Source organism: Saccostrea echinata, unplaced genomic scaffold, assembly GCF_033153115.1.
Source record: "Saccostrea echinata isolate AGI-Se365-2 ecotype Australia unplaced genomic scaffold, CSIRO_AGI_Sech_v1 ptg000041l, whole genome shotgun sequence".
Taxonomy (NCBI): domain Eukaryota; kingdom Metazoa; phylum Mollusca; class Bivalvia; order Ostreida; family Ostreidae; genus Saccostrea; species Saccostrea echinata.
In genome coordinates this window covers 2,777,218-2,801,213 of record NW_026889790.1, presented here as the reverse complement: position 1 = coordinate 2,801,213, position 23,996 = coordinate 2,777,218, and the positions used below count along the sequence as shown (strand labels likewise).

At 34.9% G+C, this 23,996-nt stretch overlaps 1 protein-coding gene across 2 annotated transcripts in view; it reads right to left on the bottom strand.

Moving 5' to 3' along the window:
- Positions 1-23,996, bottom strand: part of LOC133200758 (excitatory amino acid transporter 3-like) — a 35,016-nt gene that overhangs the window by 1,071 nt on the left and 9,949 nt on the right. For both annotated transcript variants that reach the window (XM_061336544.1, XM_061336545.1), the window contains exons 2-9: positions 20,983-21,448; positions 20,406-20,448; positions 20,188-20,272; positions 19,845-19,907; positions 18,689-18,754; positions 13,969-14,158; positions 12,300-12,533; positions 11,124-11,318 (exon numbers count right to left, since the gene is read on the bottom strand). In XM_061336544.1, coding sequence (XP_061192528.1) covers positions 11,124-11,318; positions 12,300-12,533; positions 13,969-14,158; positions 18,689-18,754; positions 19,845-19,907; positions 20,188-20,272; positions 20,406-20,448; positions 20,983-21,448 — 1,342 coding nt within the window. The remainder of the gene's footprint in view (positions 1-11,123; positions 11,319-12,299; positions 12,534-13,968; positions 14,159-18,688; positions 18,755-19,844; positions 19,908-20,187; positions 20,273-20,405; positions 20,449-20,982; positions 21,449-23,996) is intronic.

Below are 23,996 nucleotides of genomic sequence, written 5' to 3'. Positions count from 1 at the left end.
ACCTAATCACACAGCGCAGTAATATCTACATAAAAAGACTTACTCCACTAAGCAATATAGCATGTTTTTCATGCATAAAAATGTACAAAATACGCAAGTAAAATAATAATCATTTTATTTACAATGTAAACGAGTATTTAATACAGTTTTTGATCGGTTTTACATAGAGAATAGAAAACTACATGTTATAAGTTCCACGTCTGAGCTGCATAGTCTCAACGTTTACCCTTATTTTTCTCGCAGACCTCTGAAGAGTGGGGTCTGTCAGCTAACATCCGCAACTGTACTCGGCAATGCTGGTACCGGACATCCATGACTGTACCTGCTCACTAATATCAAAAAACGGAATGTCAGAGCAAGATTTTCCGGATTGTTCAACGTATTAAACTATATGTTGTTAATTAAGTATGGATTGTTTTTTTTAATGAAAAATACGAAATGTGTTATTATGGAGGAAAGAAAATTTCTGATTTCAAATAAATCTACTTTATGGAAGGCTATAATCGCCAAAAGGTAACGATAACTGGCTTAGTGCATATATCGAGGAAAATATAATTATGTAAACTTGACTATGCCTAAATCCATTGTATGGATCGCTATAATCTCTAAAAAGTAACATTTACTACAGCGTACATTTTGTATACCTGTGCCTAATATACAACATCTGCGACTGTACCTGTGCCGTACATACACACTACCACTGACTCAACCCGCGCTTGATTAATAGCATCCACGACACGAAATTCTGTGGATTTTCTCCGATTTAGATTTAGACTGAATTCAATCAAAGCGCAATTAACGCTTATCTTTATACATGTATTACCCATGACAGTGATACCGAGACAAACGATGTCAGCAGTGCTTAGGGAAGGGTCCAAAACTTTTACAGATTTAAAATTAAAGCTTTAAAACTTTATGTTCGGAGAACAATATGAGCCAGATCTTTATTTTTTTAGGGGGGGGGGGGGACTGGGGGCATGATTTCAATTTCCTACGTGCTCAATAACAATGGTGAATTTAATGAAACATGCTAGTATAATTATTGAAAATATACGAGTAAACAATAAACAAAGTAAAATAAAAAAGAAATTAAAATAAATATTGGAATTAATTTGTAATCCTTAATTTTATGTTAGAAAGTATAAGTACTTCACAATATTATTAATTTCACCCATTTCATTGATCACGCAAGTGGTGTCAATGAAAAACACAGGTTTTTCCCATAAATATATGTCTTACGATATACATGTATACGGGTGGAATGGGCTGCTCCACGCGTTTTCAATGTGTTATATATAAACATATCAAGAGCACCCCAGGACGTAGCCTCCTATGCCCTGAAAAAGAGTAGTTCCTGACAAAAAAAAAACCCCTTTATTTATTTACAAAGTACATAAAATTTACTAGGCACAGGTGTCAAAGTTGTAAAAATAGGCTGGAAGAACCCCCCCCCCCCCCCCCCAAAAAAAAAAAAAAAAAAAAAAACAAATTCTCAAAAGAAAATAAAAATTAATTATATATGCATGGAACAATTTAAAACATCTTGACTGGTCGATAACTGTGGTGTGATACCTGAAATATGCAGGGCATTAAAATAATTGATCATATTAAAGGGAATTAATGATATAATTATCTATAACATCCGAAGAAAATATTTTATAAGTAAATATTTTTATTAGATCCACCTCTTTAAGATTCTGCAATAATTTGTCTGGAGTCAATCTATAGGGAATATCGGTGAATAGCGTTAATAGCACCTATATTGAGTTCAGCTCAAAGAAAATCGTAAGGCATTTCTTGGGATGCAACATCCACAACTGTACCTGTCCTGACAACTCTAGAAATTTTACACCATGATTGTACCGGTGCCTGATTGACAACATCCACGACTGTACCTGTCCAGTACACACACTTTATTCTACATCCGTGACTGTACCTGTGCCTTATAAACAACATCCACGACTGTACCTGTGCACATATACATACTTTATTCTACATCCATGACTGTACCTGTGCCTTATAAACAACATTCACGACTGTATCTGTCCAGTACACACATCTAACTCTACATCCATGACTGTACCTGTGCCTTATAAACAACATCCACGACTGTACCTGTCCAGTACACACACTTTATTCTACATCCATGACTGTACCTGTGCCTTATAAACAACATCCTTGACTGTACCTGTGCAGTATACACATCTTACTCTACATCCATGACTGTACCTGTGCCTTATAAACAACATCCACAACTGTACCTGTCCTGACAACTCTAGAATTTTACACCATGACTGTACCGGTGCCTGATTGACAACATCCACGACTGTACCTGTCCAGTACACACACTTTATTCTACATCCATGACTGTACCTGTGCCTTATAAACAACATCCCTGACTGTACCTGTGCATATATACATATTTTATTCTACATCCATGACTGTACCTGTGCCTCATAAACAACATCCCTGACTGTACCTGTCCAGTACACACACTTTATTCTACATCCATGTCTGTACTTGTGCCTTATAACAACATCCCTGACTGTACCTGTGCAGTATACACATCTTACTCTATATCCAAGACTGTACCTGTGCCTTATAAACAACATCCACGACTGTACCTGTGCATATATACATACTTTATTCTAAATCCATGACTGTACCTGTGCCTTATAAACAACATCCACGACTGTACCTGTCCAGTACATACACTTTATTCTATATCCATGACTGTACTTGTGCCATATAAACAACATCCTTGACTGTACCTGTGCAGTATACACATTTTACTCTACATCCATGACTGTACCTGTGCCTTATAAACAACATCCACGACTGTACCTGTGCAGTATACACATCTTACTCTACATCCATGACTGTACCTGTGCCTTATAAACAACATCCACGACTGTACTTGTGCATATATACATACTTTATTCTACATCCCTGACTGTACCTGTGCCTTATAAACAACATCCTTGACTGTACCTGTCCAGTACACACACTTTATTCTACATCCCTGACTGTACCTGTGCCTTATAAACAACATCCACAACTGTATCTGTGCATATATACATACTTTATTCTACATCCCTGACTGTACCTGTGCCTTATAAACAACATCCACGACTGTACCTGTCCAGTACACACACTTTATTCTACATCCATGACTGTACCTGTGCCTTATAAACAACCTCCACGACTGTACCTGTCCAGTACACACACTTTATTCTACATCCATGACTTTACCTGTGCCTTATAAACAACATCCACAACTGTACCTGCGTATGACACACACTACATCTATGACTGAACCTATGCCTTATAATCAAGATTTACACACAATAAACTTCACCGGGTTTAAAAGGTACGTATTGTATACTGTATTTGGACCATCCTACCATAAAAACAACAATATTTAAACAATTTTATTTCACTCACAAATTTTGATCTTTAAGGACATAGGCAATGTAGCTTGAACTTTATTGTCTTTTTCCCTGGAGTTGAAGAGTTCCAATACTTAAAGGAACTGGGTGCTATAATTCAATGTCTATATATGCTATTGTACACTTCTTCTAAAACAAGTTTGGATAAACAAAACATCCAGAATATATGTACAGTAATTTTTGTATATTTTTCTTTGAATTACACAAGAATTTTCATCAATTGATATCTTTTCAAAACCCCTGGTAATGCATGCTGATTTTTTGTCTACGAACATCTGATGGCACTATAATCTTATATTAAGAATATCTTGAAAAATTATCAGTAGGTATGGTATGTTGCGTATGTCCTTAAGTGTGTACTTGACTCTTAAAATTTGACCATGAAAATCAATTAGAATCAAGTTCGAGACACAATTAATCATCAGTGTACAGGTTGAAGACTCAAAGCTATAAGTCAACATATAGCCAATTACTATTATTAATTTTAATTGATTTTAATAAACGTTTGTCGTATACGTTTGACGTATAATCAGTTGTAAACTATGATAATGATACCCCGCAACTTTGGGGTTGGCACAGAAGAATGTGTAAAAATGTTTTCATAGTTGAAAACATTTTAGGATGGAATAGTGCATTTTATCGTGTTAACAAAGAAAGACCTATCGAAAATAATTATTGCAGTACATGTAATACTACATGTATCTCGTACACTTCACAATTCAATGTTTAAATGGCATCCAAAAGAATTAAAGAAAACAAGAATTCTGTGAGCCAATGCTCACTAGTAATACCCCCGCTTTGACGTGAATGTACACAAGTTCAGTTATGGACAGACACAAGAATGAACATGAAGTTGACATCAGATTCGTACAAAAATGAATCCCACAATATGGCATGCCTAAACAAAGAGTGTGCTAAAATTTCAAGCATCAGCGATGAGTAGTTGCTGAGAAAACTGTGACGAAAATTTTGTTACGGACAGACAGACAGACACACAGACAGACGGACAGACAGACAGACGGACAGCCAGACAGACACACAAGGGTAAAACAGTATACCCCCTCTCTCCTTCGGAGCGGGGGTATAATAACCCAATGATGAAACATGACTTAAACAGGAGGGGAAAATGAGGAAAAAGTTGGATTTTTTTTCAAGTGCTTAAGAGCCCTCTATACACTGCACACTAAAGAGTTCTAATTTTGTGGTACATTTATGCAAATAGAGTAATCTGCCCTTTCAAAAAGAACAAGCATTCTGAGAGTATTGCATTACCAATACTAGTCCCCTACCGGCAAGTGTAATCTGGTTCCCGTTAAAAATTGAAAATGCCATAATTCCGTCAAAAATCAATGAAGCGGAACGAAATGCAAACTTCTTCTATAACTCCTCAAGGAAAAGTCACATACCAAAAATCAGCTCAATATCTGTAAACGTTTAGAAAAAAATGCGGAAAATCCTGAAAAAATGAAAAGGTCGTAATTCCGTCAAAAAGCACTGAAGCGGAACGAAATGCAAACTTGATCTGTAACTCATCAAGATACACTCACATGCCAAAAATCAGCTCATCAATATCAGCAAGCGTTTAGAAATAAAGTGCGGAAAACCAAGTGGGACAGACAGACAGACGGACGGACAGACTCAGAGGAAACCTATAGTCCCCTCCGGTTTCACCGGTAGGGGACTAATAAAATAAATTGAAACCGGAGAGGACGATAGGTTTCCTCTGAGTCTGTCCGTCCGTCTGTCTGTCAAACTGTCCGCCTAGCTGTCCCTCTGTCACTCTGTCCCACTTGGTTTTCCGCACTTTTTTCTAATTAAACGTTTGCAAATATTAAGCTGATTTTGTATGTTAGTGTGTATTGACGAGTTACAGATCAAGTTTTTAATTTCGTTCTGCTTCATTGATTTTTGAGGGAATTGCAATCTTTTTAATTTTTAAGGGTTTTCCACACTTTTTTTCCAAACGTTTGCAGATATTGAGTTGATTTTTGGTACGTGAGTGTATCTTGATGAGTCACAGATCAAGTTTGCATTATGTTTCGCCTCAATGATTTTTTGACAGAATTACAGCATTTTCAATTTTTAATGGGAACCAGATTACACTTGCCGGTAGTGGACTAGTATTGTTAATGCAGAAAGCTTGTCTCAATAGCTTTAATACGCATGCTTGAATAAACCATATGATAGCGAGAATGATAGTAAAATTCTGCCACCTATCGCAGAGTTAATTTAGAAAGTTGACATATTGCAATGATTTTTTTATATTTATATACCGAATATTTATGTGAATTTTATCAAAAAACATAACTTATTTGGGAAAGATAAGTCTATAATTTTGGTACAACTTCATCTCTATAGAAATCAACGGAAAATATTTTTATCCCCCCTCCCCCTCTCTGAAACAACAACAATTCCTTTTAAAGTATTATGAATTGTTATTTCACAAATTCAAATTTATACCAATTGTTTCTTGTTTCAGGGGAGTGGGTTGTTGGGGAGGGGGGGGATGAGGGTGTAGAACATATGTTAACAGACTAAAAGCAGCAAAAATAGTCATTTTATTGCCAATGAATCTAATATGTCAGTTGACTTTTACATAAGTTAAACATACGGAGAGATTTGATGGTTATTTATCCATTACCATGAGTATTTGAAAATCTGGATCACTTGTTATGTTTAAAGCCCGATTTCAATTTATAAAATTGTCTAACCCTTCCCCCTCTTTATGAGAAGAGTTTTAAATGAGCAGTTAACTTTTTGACACTGGTTTTAAAATAATTAATCTATTACTTATAAACTCTTCTACATTAATAATAAAACTTGGCAGAAGTTGTGAAGGCGAGGATGGAGTATATCGAAAGAAGGAGTATTTCCTCTTAAAAAAAGAATAAATCCCAAGCTTTCTTGCAGGCATATGATTCAATTTTTTTGACGGGGTGGGGGTTGCATTGGGGGTGGGGGTTCGGGTCACAAACGACAAAAGAACAAACTTTTAGTAGAGCCTTGAGTAACTTTTCTTGGATGTTGTTAATAACGCAAAGATGCAGTCATGGAAGTAGAATAAAGTGTGTGCATTGAACAGGTACAGTCGTGAATGTTGTTTTTAAGGCACAGGTACAGTCAGGGATGTAGAATAAAGTATGTATATATCCACAGGTACAGTCGTGGATGTTGTTTATAAGGCACAGGTACAATCATGGATGTAGAATAAAGTGTGTGTACTGGACAGGTACAGTCATGGATGTTGTTTATAAGGCACAGCTACAGTCATGGATGTTGTTTATAAGCACAGGTACAGTCATGGATGTAGAATAAAGTGTGTGTACTGGACAGGTACAGTCATGAATGTTGTTTATAAGGCACAGGTACAGTCATGGATGTAGAATAAAGTGTGAGTACTGGCCAGGTACAGTCATGGATGTTGTTTATAAGCACAGATACAGTCATGGATGTAGAATAAAGTGTGTGTACTGGACAGGTACAGTCGTGGATGTTGTTTATAAGACACAGGTACAGTCATGGATGTAGAATAAAGTGTGTGTACTGGACAGGTACAGTCATGGATGTTGTTTATAAGGCACAGGTACAGTCATGGATGTAGAATAAAGTGTGAGTACTGGACAGGTACAGTCATGGATGTTGTTTATAAGCACAGGTACAGTCATGGATGTAGAATAAAGTGTGTGTACTGGACAGGTACAGTCGTGGATGTTGTTTATAAGACACAGGTACAGTCATGGATGTAGAATAAAGTGTGTGTACTGGACAGGTACAGTCATGGATGTTGTTTATAAGGCACAGGTACAGTCATGGATGTAGAATAAAGTGTGTGTACTTGACAGGTACAGTCGTGGATGTTGTTTATAAGACACAGGTACAGTCATGGATGTAGAATAAAGTGTATGTACTGGACAGGTACAGTCATGGATGTTGTTTATAAGGCACAGGTACAGTCATGAATGTAGAATAAAGTGTGTGTACTGGACAAGTACAGTCATGGATGTTGTTTATAAGGCACAGGTACAGTCATGGATGTTGTTTATAAGCACAGGTACAGTCAGGGATGTATAATAAAGTGTGTGTACTGGACAGGTACAGTCGTGCATGTTGTTTATAAGACACAGGTACAGTCATGGATGTAGAATAAAGTGTGTATACTGGACAGGTACAGTCATGGATGTTGTTTATAAGGCACAGGTACAGTCATGGATGTAGAGTAAGATGTGTATACTGCACAGGTACAGTCTTGGATGTTGTTTATAAGGCACAGGTACAGTCATGGATGTAGAATAAAGTGTGGTACTGGACAGGTACAGTCATGGATGTTGTTTATAAGGCACAGGTACAGTCATGGATGTTGTTTATAAGGCACAGGTACAGTCATGGATGTAAATTAAAGTGTGAGTACTGGCCAGGTACAGTCATGGCTGTTGTTTATAAGCACAGGTACAGTCATGGATGTAGAATAAAGTGTGTGTACTGGACAGGTACAGTCGTGGATGTTGTTTATAAGACACAGGTACAGTCATGGATGTAGAATAAAGTGTGTGTACTGGACAGGTACAGTCATGGATGTTGTTTATAAGGCACAGGTACAGTCATGGATGTAGAATAAAGTGTGAGTACTGGACAGGTACAGTCATGGATGTTGTTTATAAGCACAGGTACAGTCATGGATGTAGAATAAAGTGTGTGTACTGGACAGGTACAGTCGTGGATGTTGTTTATAAGACACAGGTACAGTCATGGATGTAGAATAAAGTGTGTGTACTGGATAGATACAGTCATGGATGTTGTTTATAAGGCACAGGTACAGTCATGGATGTAGAATAAAGTGTGTGTACTGGACAGGTACAGTCATGGATGTTGTTTATAAGGCACATGTACAGTCATGGATGGTGTTTATAAGGCAAAGGTACAGTCAAGGTACAGTCATGGATGTTGTTTATAAGGCACAGGTACAGTCATGGATGTTGTTTATAAGGCACAGGTACAGTCATGGATGTTGTTTATAAGGCACAGGTACAGTCAGGGATGTTGTTTATAAGGCACAGGTACAGTCAGGGATGGAGAATAAAGTGTGTGTACTGGACAGGTACAGTCATGGATGTTGTTTATAAGGCACAGTACAGTCATGGATGTTGTTTATAAGGCAAAGGTACAGTCATGGATGTTGTTTATAAGGCACAGGTACAGTCAGGGATATTGTTTATAAGGCACAGGTACAGTCAGGGATGTTGTTTATAAGCACTGGTACAGTCATGGATGTAGAATAAAGTGTGTGTACTGGACAGGTACAGTCGTGGATGTTGTCAATCAGGCACCGGTACAGTCATGGTGTAAAATTTCTAGAGTTGTCTGGACAGTACAGCAGAATCTTAGAGAGGTGGATCTAATAAAAATATTTACTTATACAAATATTTTCTTCGGATGTTATCGATAATTATAGCATTAATTTCCTTTTATATGAGCAATTATTTTAATACCATACCCTACGTATTCCAGGTATCACACCACGGTTATCGACCAGTCAAAATGTTAATTGTTTCATGCATATAAAATTAATTTTTATTTCTTTTGAGATTTTTTTTTTGGGGGGGGGGGGTTTATTCCAGCCTATTTTTACAACTTTGATACCTGTGCCTAGTAAATTTTATGTACTTTGTAAATAAATAAAGGTTTTTTGTCAGGAACTATTCTTTTTCAGGGCATATAGGAGGCTACTTCCTGGGGTGCACTTGAGATGTTTATATATATAACACATTGAAAACGGGTGGATTAGCCCATTCCACCCGTATATATCGTAAGACATATATTTATGGGAAAAAAACCTGTGCTTTTCATTGACACCTCTTGCGTGTTTAATGAAAATTGTGAAATTAATAATATTATGACGTACTTATACTTTCTAACATAAAATTGAGGATTACAAATTAATTCCAATATTTATTTTAATTTCCTTTTTTATTTTACTTTGTTTATTGTTTACTCGTATATTTTCTATAATTATACTAGCATGTTTCATTTTAAATTCATCATTGTTATTGAGCACGTAGGATATTGAAATCATGCCCCCCCCCCCCAAAAAAAAAAAAAATTAAAGACCTGGCTCATATTGTACTCTGAACATAAAGCTTTAAATTTAAATCTGTAAAAGTTTTGGATCCTTCCCTAATCACTGCTGACTTCGTTTGTCTCGGTATCACTGTCATGGGTAATATAAAGATTAGCGTTAATTGCGCTTTGATTGAATTCAGTCTAAATCTAAATCGGAGAAAATCCACAGAATTTTTTGTTGTGGATGTTATTAATCAAGCGCGGGTTAAGTTAATCAAGCGTGGGTTGAGTCAGTGGTAGTGTGTATGTACGGCACAGGTACAGTCGCAGATGTTGTATATCAGGCACAGGTATACAGTCATAGATATACAAAATGTATGCTGTAGTAAATGTTACTTTTTAGAGATAATTTAGCGATCTATGCAATGGATTTAGGCATAGTCAAGCTTACACATATATTTTCCGCGATATATTCACTAAGCTAGTTATCGTTACCGTTTTGGCGATTACAGCCTTCCATAAAGTAGATTAATTATTAACACATTTCGTATGTTTCATTAAAAAAAACAATCCATACTTAATTAACAACATACAGTTTAATACGTTGAACAATCCGGAAAATCTTGCTCTGACATTCCGTTTTTGATATTAGTGAGCAGGTACAGTCATGGATGTCCGGTACCAGCATTGCCGAGTACAGTTGCGGATGATAGCTGACAGTCACTGTTGCCTCTGAATGCTATAATTTTTTTTCATTAAACTTTACTCACAATAAATTTGAAAATCTGTTGAAAAATATCAATGTAATGCAATCACGCCACAAACAGCTGACAAACACTGCACTTTGGAAGTTCGGTAGGCACACCTCCATCATCGAGATCGTTGTGACGTTGTCTTAACAATGTAAGCTGCTAGCTGTCGCCAGTGTCTCCACGTCAACATCATAAATTAATAAATATGCCTTACTAAAATCGTAGATTTTATGTTTTTGATCAAATTTTGTACTTGATTTCAAGTTATCTGGTCCGGACAAGTGTCTCCATCCATCCCTTTCCGACCGAAATTCCTCCAACTTTTTATTATCAAACATCGGACGTGTTTCTTGTGTTTTTTAACATCGAATATGGGTTCTCATGAATACAAAAATTCCCAGACACCAATATGCTCACTATAATTGATCATAAGTAGCCTTTCACAGAATATTCCCTTCAAAACAGAATCTTTTGCCTGATGAATTTGAAGCGTGACCGCTTTTCAAGCCGATTTACACCTAGGCTAGCGTAATTTGTCAAAATCTGCGACGTACAGTTAGTGCAATATTTATATTCGATTACATTCTATTGTCCGTCTCAAATGTATATATAAGTAATAAATAACAAGTTTAAAAACTTCAATGGGAATTGAAGTGGGTCGGTACGTGATCAAATCTTCTGAGAAGGCCTTCGGCCTTCACAGGATTTGATCACGTGACCGACCCACTTCAATTCCCATTAAAGTTTTTAAACTTGTTATTTTTTTCTTAAATATTTTAAAAATATATATACCTGTGAATTTCAAAATGTAAGTTACATAGTTAATAAGATGACAGTCATCATACATGTATAATGTGATGTATACCTGACCACTATGACTTCCCCTATACCGAGTGACACGCCTATATATTGAGCAATGAAGATGGATGCCACAGCCTCATATAGCGCCGTGCCGTCCATGTTGATGGTGGCGCCTATGGGGGTCACAAACATGGTCACACGGGGGTCCACCTCATTGTTCTCCTCCAGACACCGCATGGTCAGTGGTAGGGTAGCAGAACTGTAACAACATATCACATGTTATCAATGGAAAACAAAACTTTTACACAAGGAAAAAGTTCAAAAGATAATTGTGAAATCTGGATCCATAGACCAATTTTTCGTAGTTCAAAAGATAATTGTGAAATCTGGATCCATAGACCAATTTTTCGTTTTAAAGTGCTTAAGGATATCCGATCCTCAGATAGGAACGATAACTCCTAAATCTATTATTTAATTTAAAAAGTCTCAAAATGAAGCTTGATATTGAAATATTTCCTTGCAACAATTTTCATTTTATGCATCTCAATATGATTTAAGGTTCCTTGAAGTCTTCTAGATGACATTATAAAAAGTTGACATTGTACCCAAGAAAAATACAAAAATAAATTCATTTTTAAAGAAATCAAATTTCCTCTAATCTAGCATTAGATCCCAATGCTTATTAGCATGATATGAAATTAGAAATGATCTGGGATGTCTTGCAATGATAACACAAACTTTTTCACTATGTATTTTATAACACTTGAATTAAGTAGAACTAAAATACTGTATAAGTGTGCAAAACATGCAATTTTCTCCAAATGCCTGGATACCTTTAATTTTGAATCCAAAAATATATTTTTTGATCAGTTTTCAATTAGAAAATCCATAGCTGGTGCTTTTATTCGCATTTACTGAAAATATATTTGACTGATTTGATAATTTCCCCTATATAATATGATTAACTTTACTGATGAACTTTGAAGAAATACCATAGGTAAATATACGTTATTCTGTGAAATCCAAGACAATTTTGTGAGCATTTTCAATTATTGAAAAGCTGATTTTCAGAACCTGAGGATCGGACTACCTTAGGTGTATTTTTTCAATGCACAAACGTAAAAACTTTCCGCTTTTATTTTTTTTCATTAAGATATAAATCTCAAGATCCAGTTGTAAGATGTGATCAAGAATCGATTGATCCACCCCCTGGTTTACCCTACATATCCGTCAGATTTACCTTGAGGCCGTTCCCCATGCTGTAAGAATAGCTTTGGTCATGCCTAACATGAACGAGAACGGGTTTTTCCTTGTGAACACGGCGTATATAATGGGTAGTAAGATAAAGGCATGGATAAACAGACCGGCCAGGACGGTTACCATGTAGTAAGCTAGCTGTTCAAACATTGTAGCCAGGTCTTCCATCTCCACCAACTTAGCAGCGATCAGGAAAATTATTCCCACCGGAGAGTACCTGTAAATACAATCAAGAAAATTATCCCCATCGGAAATTTCCTGTAAATACTACATGTATCAGGAAAATTATCTCCACATGAGAATACCCGTGAAATTATTCCCACCGGAGAGTTTTTGTAAATATAAACAGGAAAATTAATCCCAACAGAGAGTTCCTGTAAAAAAAAAAATCAGGAATATTACTCCCACCGGAGAGTTCCTGTAAAAAACAAACAGGAACATTATCTCCACTGGAAAGTTTCTGTAAAATTACCCCCCCCCCCCCCGAAGAGTTCCTGTAAATACAAACAAGAAAATTATCTCCACCAGAGAGTATCTATTAAATTATCCCCATAGGAGAGTACCTGTAAATACAAACAAGAAAATTATCTCCACCGGAAAATCCCCACAGGAGAGTACCTGTAAATACTATCAAGAAAATCATCTCCACTCCAAGGAGAATTCCTGTAAAATCATCCCCACCAGAGAGTTTTGAATGGGCTTTGGACTAAGTTGCATATTAATGGAATACATGGCAAATGTTTTCAATATATTCAAAATATGTACAAAGGTGTGAAGTCTATGGTAAAAATGAATGGCATGTCGACAGAAATTTTTAGCTGTAATGTCGGAGTAAGGCAGGGAGAAAATCTTTTACCTTTTTTATTTTCAATGTTCAGTGACTAAATAAATCCTCAAAAGGACAAAATTACAGAATCTTTAAACAAAACTTTGGATTTGAAAAATATATTTGTAAATCATCTCCTAAATTTAGAAAAAAAACTTTTAAAATTTCGAACTACAAATTATCATTGATCAATAGAAACTGGAAGATGGTATGGTATACCAATTTCTGAAAAAAAAATGTACACTTTGTAATAATGGCCAAATTGCTGATGAATTTCATTATATTCTAGAATGTAAAGCTTTAGCTATTGAAGGAAAAAAATATCTGGGTAAATATTATTCTCATAGACCGAATGTTATTAAAGTTACGGAACTAATGTCAACTCAAAACGAAAATATCTTGAAAAAAAAATATTTATGTTTATCTTTAAAGTTTATCATGCTGTCTGTCCTCTTTGATATATTTCCCACTTTCTTTATTATTACTTTTTTTCTTCGTTTTATACCATATTTTGCATTCTATATGTATAGTTTTTGTACCCCTGACCAGTTTGTTTGAAATGTATATATTTTATAAATGTACCCCATGTACCAAAATTTGGTTTGGGTGAATAAACTGAACTTTAACTTGTAAATACAAACAGGAAAAATATCCTCACTGGAGAATTCCTGTAAATACAAACCCATTGTTCTCAGTCTTATTTTTGGAGGGAAATTAAAATTAGCCAAAAGTGATCTGTTTACTTTGAATATGAATATAAAGTCATTACTCTAAACTGGTACTAAACAAAAAAGTTTTGACCAGTTAATGTAGCAGTCATACTCACCATATAACGAGTGTAACCAACTTCATTGTTGCTACGTGAAGGCATTCAAAGAACTTGACCAAAGGGGCACCATCTTCTCCCATTTTGGAAAGGACCCCTCCCAAAAACAACGAGAACACGACAATTCCTAGAATATTCATTCCCGACGCTTTTGTCACACTCAGTGTTTCTACCTCAAAACTAGTTGTACCTGTAAGTAGTGTGTTAGAATGAGAACCTTTTTTAAATTTTTGATTTAAGTGAAAAAGGAGAAAGGGCAACATATATTATGAATAACATTGGTGATATGTGCTATTATTGAAATGTACGTTTTGCATGTAATGAATGTTATTAAATTGTCTTCTTTTAACGGGTTATTATTTCGCATTCTCTTTCACACATATATAACCAACGTAAAATTTGAAAGCTCTTGCACTAACCATTCAAAAGTTATGGCCAAAATTAAAGTTTTTCAAAAGTAGGTCAAACTCCCAGGTCAAGGTCAAAGGGTCAAAATTGGCAAAGATTAAAGTTTGGTAAAATTTTGCAAAAGTTGGTCAAAGGTCAAGGTCAAGAGGTCAAATATGTGCGTACTCCAAAATAGGTCTTGTCACAAGGAATACACATGTGAAATATGATAGCCATAGCTCCAACCAATTAAATCAAAAGCTATGGGCAAGGTTAAAGTTTTTGCGGACAAACAGAGAGAAAAACAGGGCAAAAACTATATGTCCCCAAATCTTCGATTACGGGGGCCATAAGAATTAAGGTAGATTTGATTTTATGTAAATCACTTGTTCACACTTGTCACCAATGTACGTTATTGCACAACATAATGTCTCATAGTTTCTTACAAATTCAGCGCATTATATAGTTATACCTTTTTTACGCGTCACTCTATCACCGATTGCTATTATAATGCGTCCTTTTATAAGTCGCCAATGTAACTGTAAACTTCGCCGCTTAGTCATTGGCGACTTGTAAAAGGACGCATTATAATGGCAATCGGTGATAGAGTGACCTTTCCTTGGGTACCAACAGTTTTGATCTTTTGTCCCTGACCTTAGAGTTTGACCTACTTTTGAAAAACTTTAACCTTGTCCGTAACTTTTGAATGGTTGGTGCTAGGGTTTTCATATTTCACATGTGTATTTCTTGTGACAAAACCTTCCCTTGGGCACCATTAATTTTGACCAATTGAACTTGACGTTTGATCTATTTTTGAAAAACATTAACCTTTGTCATAACTTTTCAACGGTTGTTGCTAGAGCATTCATATTTCACAGGTACATTCCTTGAGACAAGCCCTTTCTTTGGGTACCAACACTTTTGATCTATTGACCTTGATCTTGAAGTTTGACGCATTTGAGAAACTTTTTTCTTTACCATGAGCTGCCATACGGGGGCATCAGTGTTTCAAAAACACACTTTAACCCCCCTTTTTTTTAAAGGAATAAGGGTGAAAGGAAGACTAAGTTTGTCCCACCAAAACTGGAGAACTCTACTTAGTGAAGGAGTGATTTTTGTCTTCAGCTTCTCTAGGTTACGTTTTGAGTATACCCTGTAGAATCGAGTATTCCTTTGTATCTCCACTTGAACGAGATCGTAATTTTTGTAATGCCTTTCTTTTGTTCCAAATTCTTTACAATTGTCTTCATGATTTTCTCTCCCAACATGATTTGGAATCTAACATGTGTTCTTAATTTTGGATCTTTCTCATTTCTATAGGTTCCAGTTGCTAATTGATAGCAATCTTATGAACTATATTCGGGATTATATACATGTGTACGAGTATATTGACACGCACAGGAAACGCAACAAACAGTTATCTATATGTATACAAACATCTGAATATTTTATCTAATGATATTCATAATTTAACATAGATTTTAAAATTAAGAAAAAAACTTGATTTAAAACTTAAAACCATCAGAGACTTCATAGAATCGTGGATTGTTATTTTTAAATTTTAGAAGGTAACAGGTATCCGTTTATCGGATTCTACAATGCATTGAGTTCATAAGTCTATTGATTCTAGAGAAAGAAATATTCTTCGAGTCTTTTTGAATTGCCTGCTACTCAGATGCTGAAGTCGAATCCCTTGATCCTGGCGCACTTTGTCTTCTGGTCCACAGACTGTCAGTCAACCTAGTGAGACGTACGCGCATGTACAGGCGTGATACATATTGCATCTTTTTAGCTGCAACACTCTTTGAATGCAATTGGTACGCGCACTTACAGTCATTTCCATGCAATGCCTTGGCATCACTTAAGGAAAAGAAATGAGAACTCTTTTTTTCGAATAATGCTGCATGCTTATGAACAGAAACAGAGTTTAATAAACCGAAATTTTCGTCTTTTTTTTTTTTTTTTGGTTAAACGTGCAAAGATTGCCGTTAAATCGGGCTTGGCTCGTAGTATGGTAGGGATGAAAATCATTCAGTTGTTAAATAACCAACTACGCAAACTCGTCCTTACTTTTAAAATACAAAATTATACCCTTTATCTCTTTTTTTTAATCTAATTTTTCTCTCTCTAAATAGGATTTTGCGTGTATGCATATATAAAAGAAATGAATAAATCATAAGGAATAAAAACACATAGGTATTATTTCCTTTATAACGTTTAATTAAAAGAATTAGCTTTCAATACACTGGGTACCCGGTATATCGCAAATAAATACGCAGTATTTTTTTAAAGTAGGGCAACGCAATCAGAATTCAATTTTTCATTGTGAAATGCTCTGATTACACGGAAAATAGAACTGAATGAGAGTTACTGCGCATTAAAGAGTCACATTTACAAGGATGAGTTTATTTGTACTAATTTTAACCCACGCCAAATTACTTCGCATTAGATAAACAAAGTTCTTTCGAATTAAATTTAGAAACGTATAAAACCAACATTAAGTCAAAAGCAACATGGTGCTGATCAGAAATAACTATTCTCGTACAATCAAAGCGAAAACGTTCTTATTCAAAGACTACCAAGCACGACGAATGTTATCTATCATAAAGTCAGTCTTAAACCAAAAATATTTACAGTCAGTGTCATTTTCTCTATAAAATTCATTGAAAATCTACAACATTCAAACCTTGAATGAATTCACAATATGAACAATATACGCTTTTGTTACACTAGGAACACCGTATATTGTTTTCGCTCAATTTGATTAAAAGCAAAAACCCATTAAATTGTTGTAAAAATATAAAAATTGTACGTTTAAAATTAATATGTCATTTTTCCCCTCGCAATATTCATTTGCTACATGTATATCAAAATGGCTCTTACGTCTATTAACCACATCGGTTCTGAAAATCGCTAAATTTATAATACTATAGTAAAGATGAATGAAATTAATCATTTTGAAGACAGAAACTTAGAGAATGTAAATATAAGCATTGTATTCTTATTTTTGGATGTCGTCGGTCGTATAACAACACGTCCTTGCCGACAAATTCAATTTCTCGGTACGACCAGGTGCTTATACAACAATACGAATTCAATGCTTAATTAACTGTAATTTGCATCCTCGATACAATTCCACATAAGTAGGACTTATAGTAACATGGTTATGCATCTATTACAAAAATTACTCAGTCATCAATAAAGGTTAAATCCAGCACCTAAAGCAGGTCTGGCAGTGTGCATCCTTCTTTATGCAAGTTTCTTTAAGGTAGGCATTTAGTATAAACTTGATATATGTTTCATAAATTTCTTTTCGGTTACATTTTAAAAAAAAATAATAATAAAAAATTGATTGGTGTTCTGGGGGGTCGAACCTGGTTGCTTTAGTGCGAGGGGCGGCGGGTGTATCGATTCGGCTATCCGGTAAGTAGGTATCGTATCGATGCTTTCTTTTCATATCTATTATATTCTATTTTAATTTAAATCACTTTGGGGTCTATTTTGCGGCAGGTAGTAATTCGGTCTAAGGGTATTTAAACTCGTGCCTTTAGTTCTATTGTCATTCGACAAGTTAGACACGACCTATTAGTTTTCCGAATTTTTTTACTTTGATATAACAATCAAGCAGAAATCTTTTGTAGATTGCTGTTTAGTTTCATTTAAGTTTGATCCGATTCCTAGCCTGGAGTTCCATTGCATTTTAAGGACTAATCCTGTGCTTGCCTATGTGCTATATCATCCAAACCGGCCTGTAAAGATGCACCAATGGACGCGTTTATTTTTGTACAAATCTGGCTAACATTGTCGCCTCCTTCTATATTTGTGTTTGAGTTTTTATTTATGTAAAAAGAATAGGAAATAATTTATGCTCGGCTAAGCGAAGCGAAAGAGAACATAAAGACAATTAAAACTGGTCACTCATAAGGAAAATGTAGGTCAGACCCAGCATCCAAAGCATGTTTAGTAATGCGCATCCTTAGATGCATCATCCATGCAAGTTTAGACACCATTTGGCTTAACACATATATACTCACAATCAAATCCACACTAAATCTACAGGCAGGTAGTATCAGGGCTGATGAAAAAAAAACTCTTGTGTTGAAAAAGTTTAAAATACCCCCTTATCCCCTAATAGGTTTTCGAGTTTGGGAACTTTTTAAATGAGATGTGTGAATTCAGAAATGATAGTACATATATACTTATATATTGTAAAGCATTCCTCGTAATTGTGGGGTTGGGGTAAAATATCTGACGTTATTCTATGTCATTTAGTGGTAGTCTGTTATCTTCCGAATTACAGTGGACATTCTGAAATTAACATTGTCAGTCTTACCGTTGTCCGTGGTGTTCGACCCTGTCATATTTCCGTTTCCGGTCAGATTCGTTGCCAAGTCCACTACTGTATATAAAGAGAAAAAAAGAAACCCGTTATCCACATAATATACAGAAAGTAAAGACATGAATGAATTTTTATTACAGGACTCCGCATATATATCAATTTCAACGATATTTTTTCAATAATTTTTTTTATTATATATATCTCCTACTATCCAAACTCCGTCACCATAGGCGGAAAACACACCGTGTTGCTCTCTTTTAAACATTTTTTTTAAATTACTATTTAAAAAAATGTCGTTATTGGGCTTTTATAAAACCACTAAATACAAAATTTGTTTTCAGTTTAGTTTTATGTACCTTTTCCTCAAACTGGTATACACAAAAAATAGTTGTTAAGATTTAAAATATCATTAAATTATCTGGTAGTGTGCATCCTTCTTCACGCAAGTTTCTTTAAGGTAGGCATTTAGTATACTTGACATATATATGTTTCAGACAATTAAAACCGGTCTCTCATAAGGAAAATGTAGGTCAGATCCAGCATCCAAAGCATGTTTATAATGTGCATCCTTAGATACATCATCCATGCAAGTTTAGACACCATATGGCTTGAAGGCTAATTGGAAATAGATTTTCTCTGAAAACTACTCCAAAGTATTTAACCTCCGGGACGCCAACACCAAATCCAATGGTATACATTGAAGAAACCATATGTATATACTCTCAATTTAGTCCACACTTACCCTATAGGTACGTAGTATCAGGGCTGATGAAAAAAAAACTCTTGTCGAAAAAGTTTAACCTACCCCCTTACCCTCCAAATAGGATTTTCGAGTTTGGAAGTGAAGCAAAGTAAAAAAAAAATTGGCGCATTCGTATGAACAGGAAAGTTTAAATGAGTAGTGTGAATATATATATATATATATATATATATATATATATATATATATATATATATATATATATATATATATATATATATATATATATATATATATATGGTGAAACATATATACTTATATATCGTAAAGCATTCCTCGTAATTGCGGGGTTGGGGTAAAATATCTGACGTTATTCTATGTCATTTAGTGGTAGTCTGTTACCTTCCGAATTACAGTGGAGCATTCTGAAATTAACATTGTCAGTCTTACCGTCCGTGGTGTTCGACCCTGTCATATTTCCGTTTCCGGTCAGATTCGTTACCAAGTCCAATACTGTGTGTACAAATGAAAAAAAAAACGTTATATGCATAATATACAGAAATAACACACACGAATGAATTTTGATTACAGGATTCCGCATATATATCAATTTTATTTTTCAATAAAAAAAAAAAATTATTACATATATAGGTTATGGTATATTTTTTTTTTTAATTTATTAAAGTACTTTAAAATTGACACTTGTTATTTGATAAGAATTTCTGGAGTTGAATTTGTGCAGCATTTTAAGTCGTTTCTAAATGGAATATACTGCTATAGAGGACTATCTTACAAGTCTCCGTTAGATTGCTGGAGGAGTTCGTCAGGGGGTTAAAGGTTGTTTTGGTCACTGTCCTGCTTCCAACCGTTGTCACTTGCTAAATTAAATATAAAAATCACGGGTGAAAGAGCACGTGTAATTGAGTTTAACAATCCAGTTTTTTAAAAAAGTTTTCAGTTTAAAAAAAAAGCCTCCCCTAAAGTTGGCATAAAATACACGGAAGTCATTACCTTCTGGAAAGCGCTCTCTATAAGGTTATCTGGAAAGCAGTTTCTAAAATTATAAAAATAATGTCAATATAATGTTTCATTTCACGAATTTTCCCCTTTATTTAATAATCTGAAATAATCATATTTGTAGGGGAAAAGGAAGAAAATATTCCATCCAACAAGGAAAATCTTTTGGTATATTATTTTTACTACATTGTATATAATTCAATAAAACCGATTGGTTTGCTTGTTATCACGTGCAAAATTATATTTTACGATATTGACTTGAGTTACTAAAAATTACTTAAGGAAAATCCAAAGATATATTTATAATGGTGAAAAGTCTTTAAAACTTACAAATTCCTACACAATGAATTTGTTTGTCTCTTTCTCTCCCAAAGAAAATAATATAACAAATATAGCCCTTTTATGAGGTCAATCCATCGGTATATCGACTTCACAGAAAAGCATATCGACTGAGCACGATATGCTTTTCTGTGAAGTCGATATATATATGGATTGACCTCATAAAAGGGCTATATTTGTATAATAATCAATTTTGATTTTAGTTAAAATTAGACTGTCGAATCGAACACACCGTATCAGGTCAAAGAGGGCGTCTAGAGGCTCTGCTTCTTTGGGTTTGCCTGATTTAGTGATATCCTTGCTACCCTTCTTTCCTGGCTCTATCGTCATCACTAGAATAATTCCTAGAATCACGGCGGCGAATGTCGTCGTCATGTAGTACACCACTGTGCGCAGGCCCATACGACCGGAAGCATTGGTGTCGAGACTTCCCATAGCGGTGATGAGGCTCGAAACAATAAGAGGAAGAATCAGCATTTTTAGCATATTCATGAGGAGATCTCCTGGGAAACGGAGGTAAAAGATTTTTCTTGTTTCATACGGAGTCCAAACGCTTCGGAGACCAAACCCAAGACCGAGCCCGATGATGACTGCGATGATCATGAGGATGATTAGAAGATTCGTTCTAAGAACCTTCAAAATCCTATCGCGCATTTTGGAAGATTCTTCACGTTTTTTCGTCATTTTTATTTCTAGTCCTGGAAACAAAGTAAAATAACTTTAGAGATCTTGACAATATTCATCATATACAAAACAGACTTGTCTGTCTGAAATCTATAGTGCCCTTGATTCAAAGAAGTCTTCAAAACTGAAAGGGTGTCTTGAAAAAAAAAGTTAAAAGTAATGTCCTCTCACATTACAAAAAAATATGTATATGTATATGCAGGCCGTGCAATCACGCGTTTTAAAATTGTGTTGAATGCCTTAGCGATCGCTTTCTGTTATATTGTTTTAAAAAGAGGGAAAAAATAACACGGGGTGAAACACCTTTATTAAATTTTAAGAGTGTGAGGTCGTTGCTTCCTGATATCATTCACCAGAAATCAGATTAATACAAACATGTGTGTAAACGTAGATTCCAGAATAGAGACCCACCACAATAGACTCGCCTCTCTTTTGTAAGAACTGCTCTTATTTCAGGATCTAAAATACAAACTTCTTGGTGATTTTTTTTTAATCTTTACAAAAAGCAGACAGTAGACGTGTATCAAAAAACCTTATTGGAAAAAAAATGGTGAAAGGAGGGCATCTTCTGTTAAATATATTTTCATAAAAGCCAATTGCCTTGAACAGGAGATATCAACGTCGAAAATACTTAGTTAAAGACGACCTCTTCGGGCAGTTGCATTGCATTTTGTATGCTCGTCTTTGTCTGTTTTGCTAAGTAATTAAAATATTTTCAAGGCTACTACATATTTGATAATAAACATTTTGTATGAAAACGTGTGTGTTTTTGTGCGTGTGTGTGTGCCTGGGGGAGGGGGAGGGAGGGGGATATGTCATGAAACAGACGCGACATGTACATTTCGACGAGCCACCGTGTACATGTAGGAAGGAGAGTTAGCGAATACACCCAGTAAAACGTAAGCATAAACAATAACAGAGCTCGAGTCCAAGTTTACAAACATTTATATAGGTATTTGATGTAAAACTATTTTTAAAAAAACTGTTATTGTTAATTATTGAGAATTTTCAGGTTAGTTCGAATCATTGGACGAAGAGTTTTTTTTTAAATAAATATGGAAATTTAAGATTGTAAGTAAAACGACAATGCAATTAGCATTGTCCCTTTTTAACATTAAATTGAGCGACTTAAAATTAACTGCGAACGCTAAATCCCGATTCCCGGCTACATTTTACACGCTCATACTTTAATTGAAATAATTGCTATTAAATCTTTTCAAATGTAAAGCTGACTTCATTAGTAATTGATTAATAGCAGTGATACCAATGTTAACTAATTGCTGTTAAATACAACTTTTTTCTGATAAGGGGGTATATTTTTTCCATTGATATCAGTCTTTAAAACGTTATGATATTTAGAAATACTCAGATGTGGATAAATGATTTCTTAATCTTTCCTTTCGATAAACTTATGTAAAACTAATTATATCTGATTCATTTAGTAAAATCTTTTAAGTTGTATATAATTTGAAATTGGTCATAAAATGACAATTTTTGGTTCATTTTGGTTTGTAAACATACCCCCCCCCCCCCCCCCCGGTGTGAAAAAACGCTTTGCCATGAATCTGCTAAAATCCGTAAAAAGGATTCTTTTTTGTTGCACAGGGCCGGGAAGGGGGGGGGGTTGAATATATTTTCCGTTTTCCATTGATTTCTATGGTGAAAAACACAAGTTTTACCAAAATTATAGATATAGCTCTCCCCCTCCCCCTAATAAGTTATGTTTTGTGAAAATTCATATAAATATCTAAATAAAAATGAAAAAATCATTTAATCACTTTTGAAAATTGACTTGGCGGTAGGCGGCAGAACAACGCTATCCTTCGCAGTACTTAACATTTTTAATGTTCAAGCTACTTACTGGCATACAATGATATTACGAAAGAAAAATAAAATGTTTAGTACTTATTCCAATACAATAAGGAATTTAAAATGAAGCTAAACTAATTCTGATGGATTTCAAATTGACGAAATTTTATTGAAAAAAATCATTGTTTAGCGTTTCTCAGTACTTTCAGTACTTTGATTGATTTCAGTACCTCAGAAATACTTATAAGGATGGATAATAAGAAATTACGCAAATTTAATCATGTGATATTTTTATGAGATCGATCACAATGGATTGCTGGAGAACACAGCAGTTATTTGTGTAGCATCGCGGGAAATAAAACAGTTGAACATAATCTGTCAAAAGAACTGTTTAATTCCCTGACATACTTCCGCAAAGTCTTCTAATTGAACTTTTTGGAGTTCACCATTTGAATAGCCGGACCTTATCTGATGACTCGTTGCCCCAATAGGTGCCCGTCATGGTGTTAGATCAAATTATATCAATAGAGACCCGGTGACCCAAAACCCATAAAAAAAACTTGTGTTTACTTATGTCAATCTTTATAAGATGTTCGAATGTATTCTACGTAGAATGTCAATACATGGCTGTGGGATTTATAGACTTTGAGCAAATATTACAAAACAAGTGCTCAGTTGCTCATACTCTTAAATTTTCCCTTACAGATAAAACCAGTTGTATGTACTAAGAACCGAATACTAAGATATGTAAAG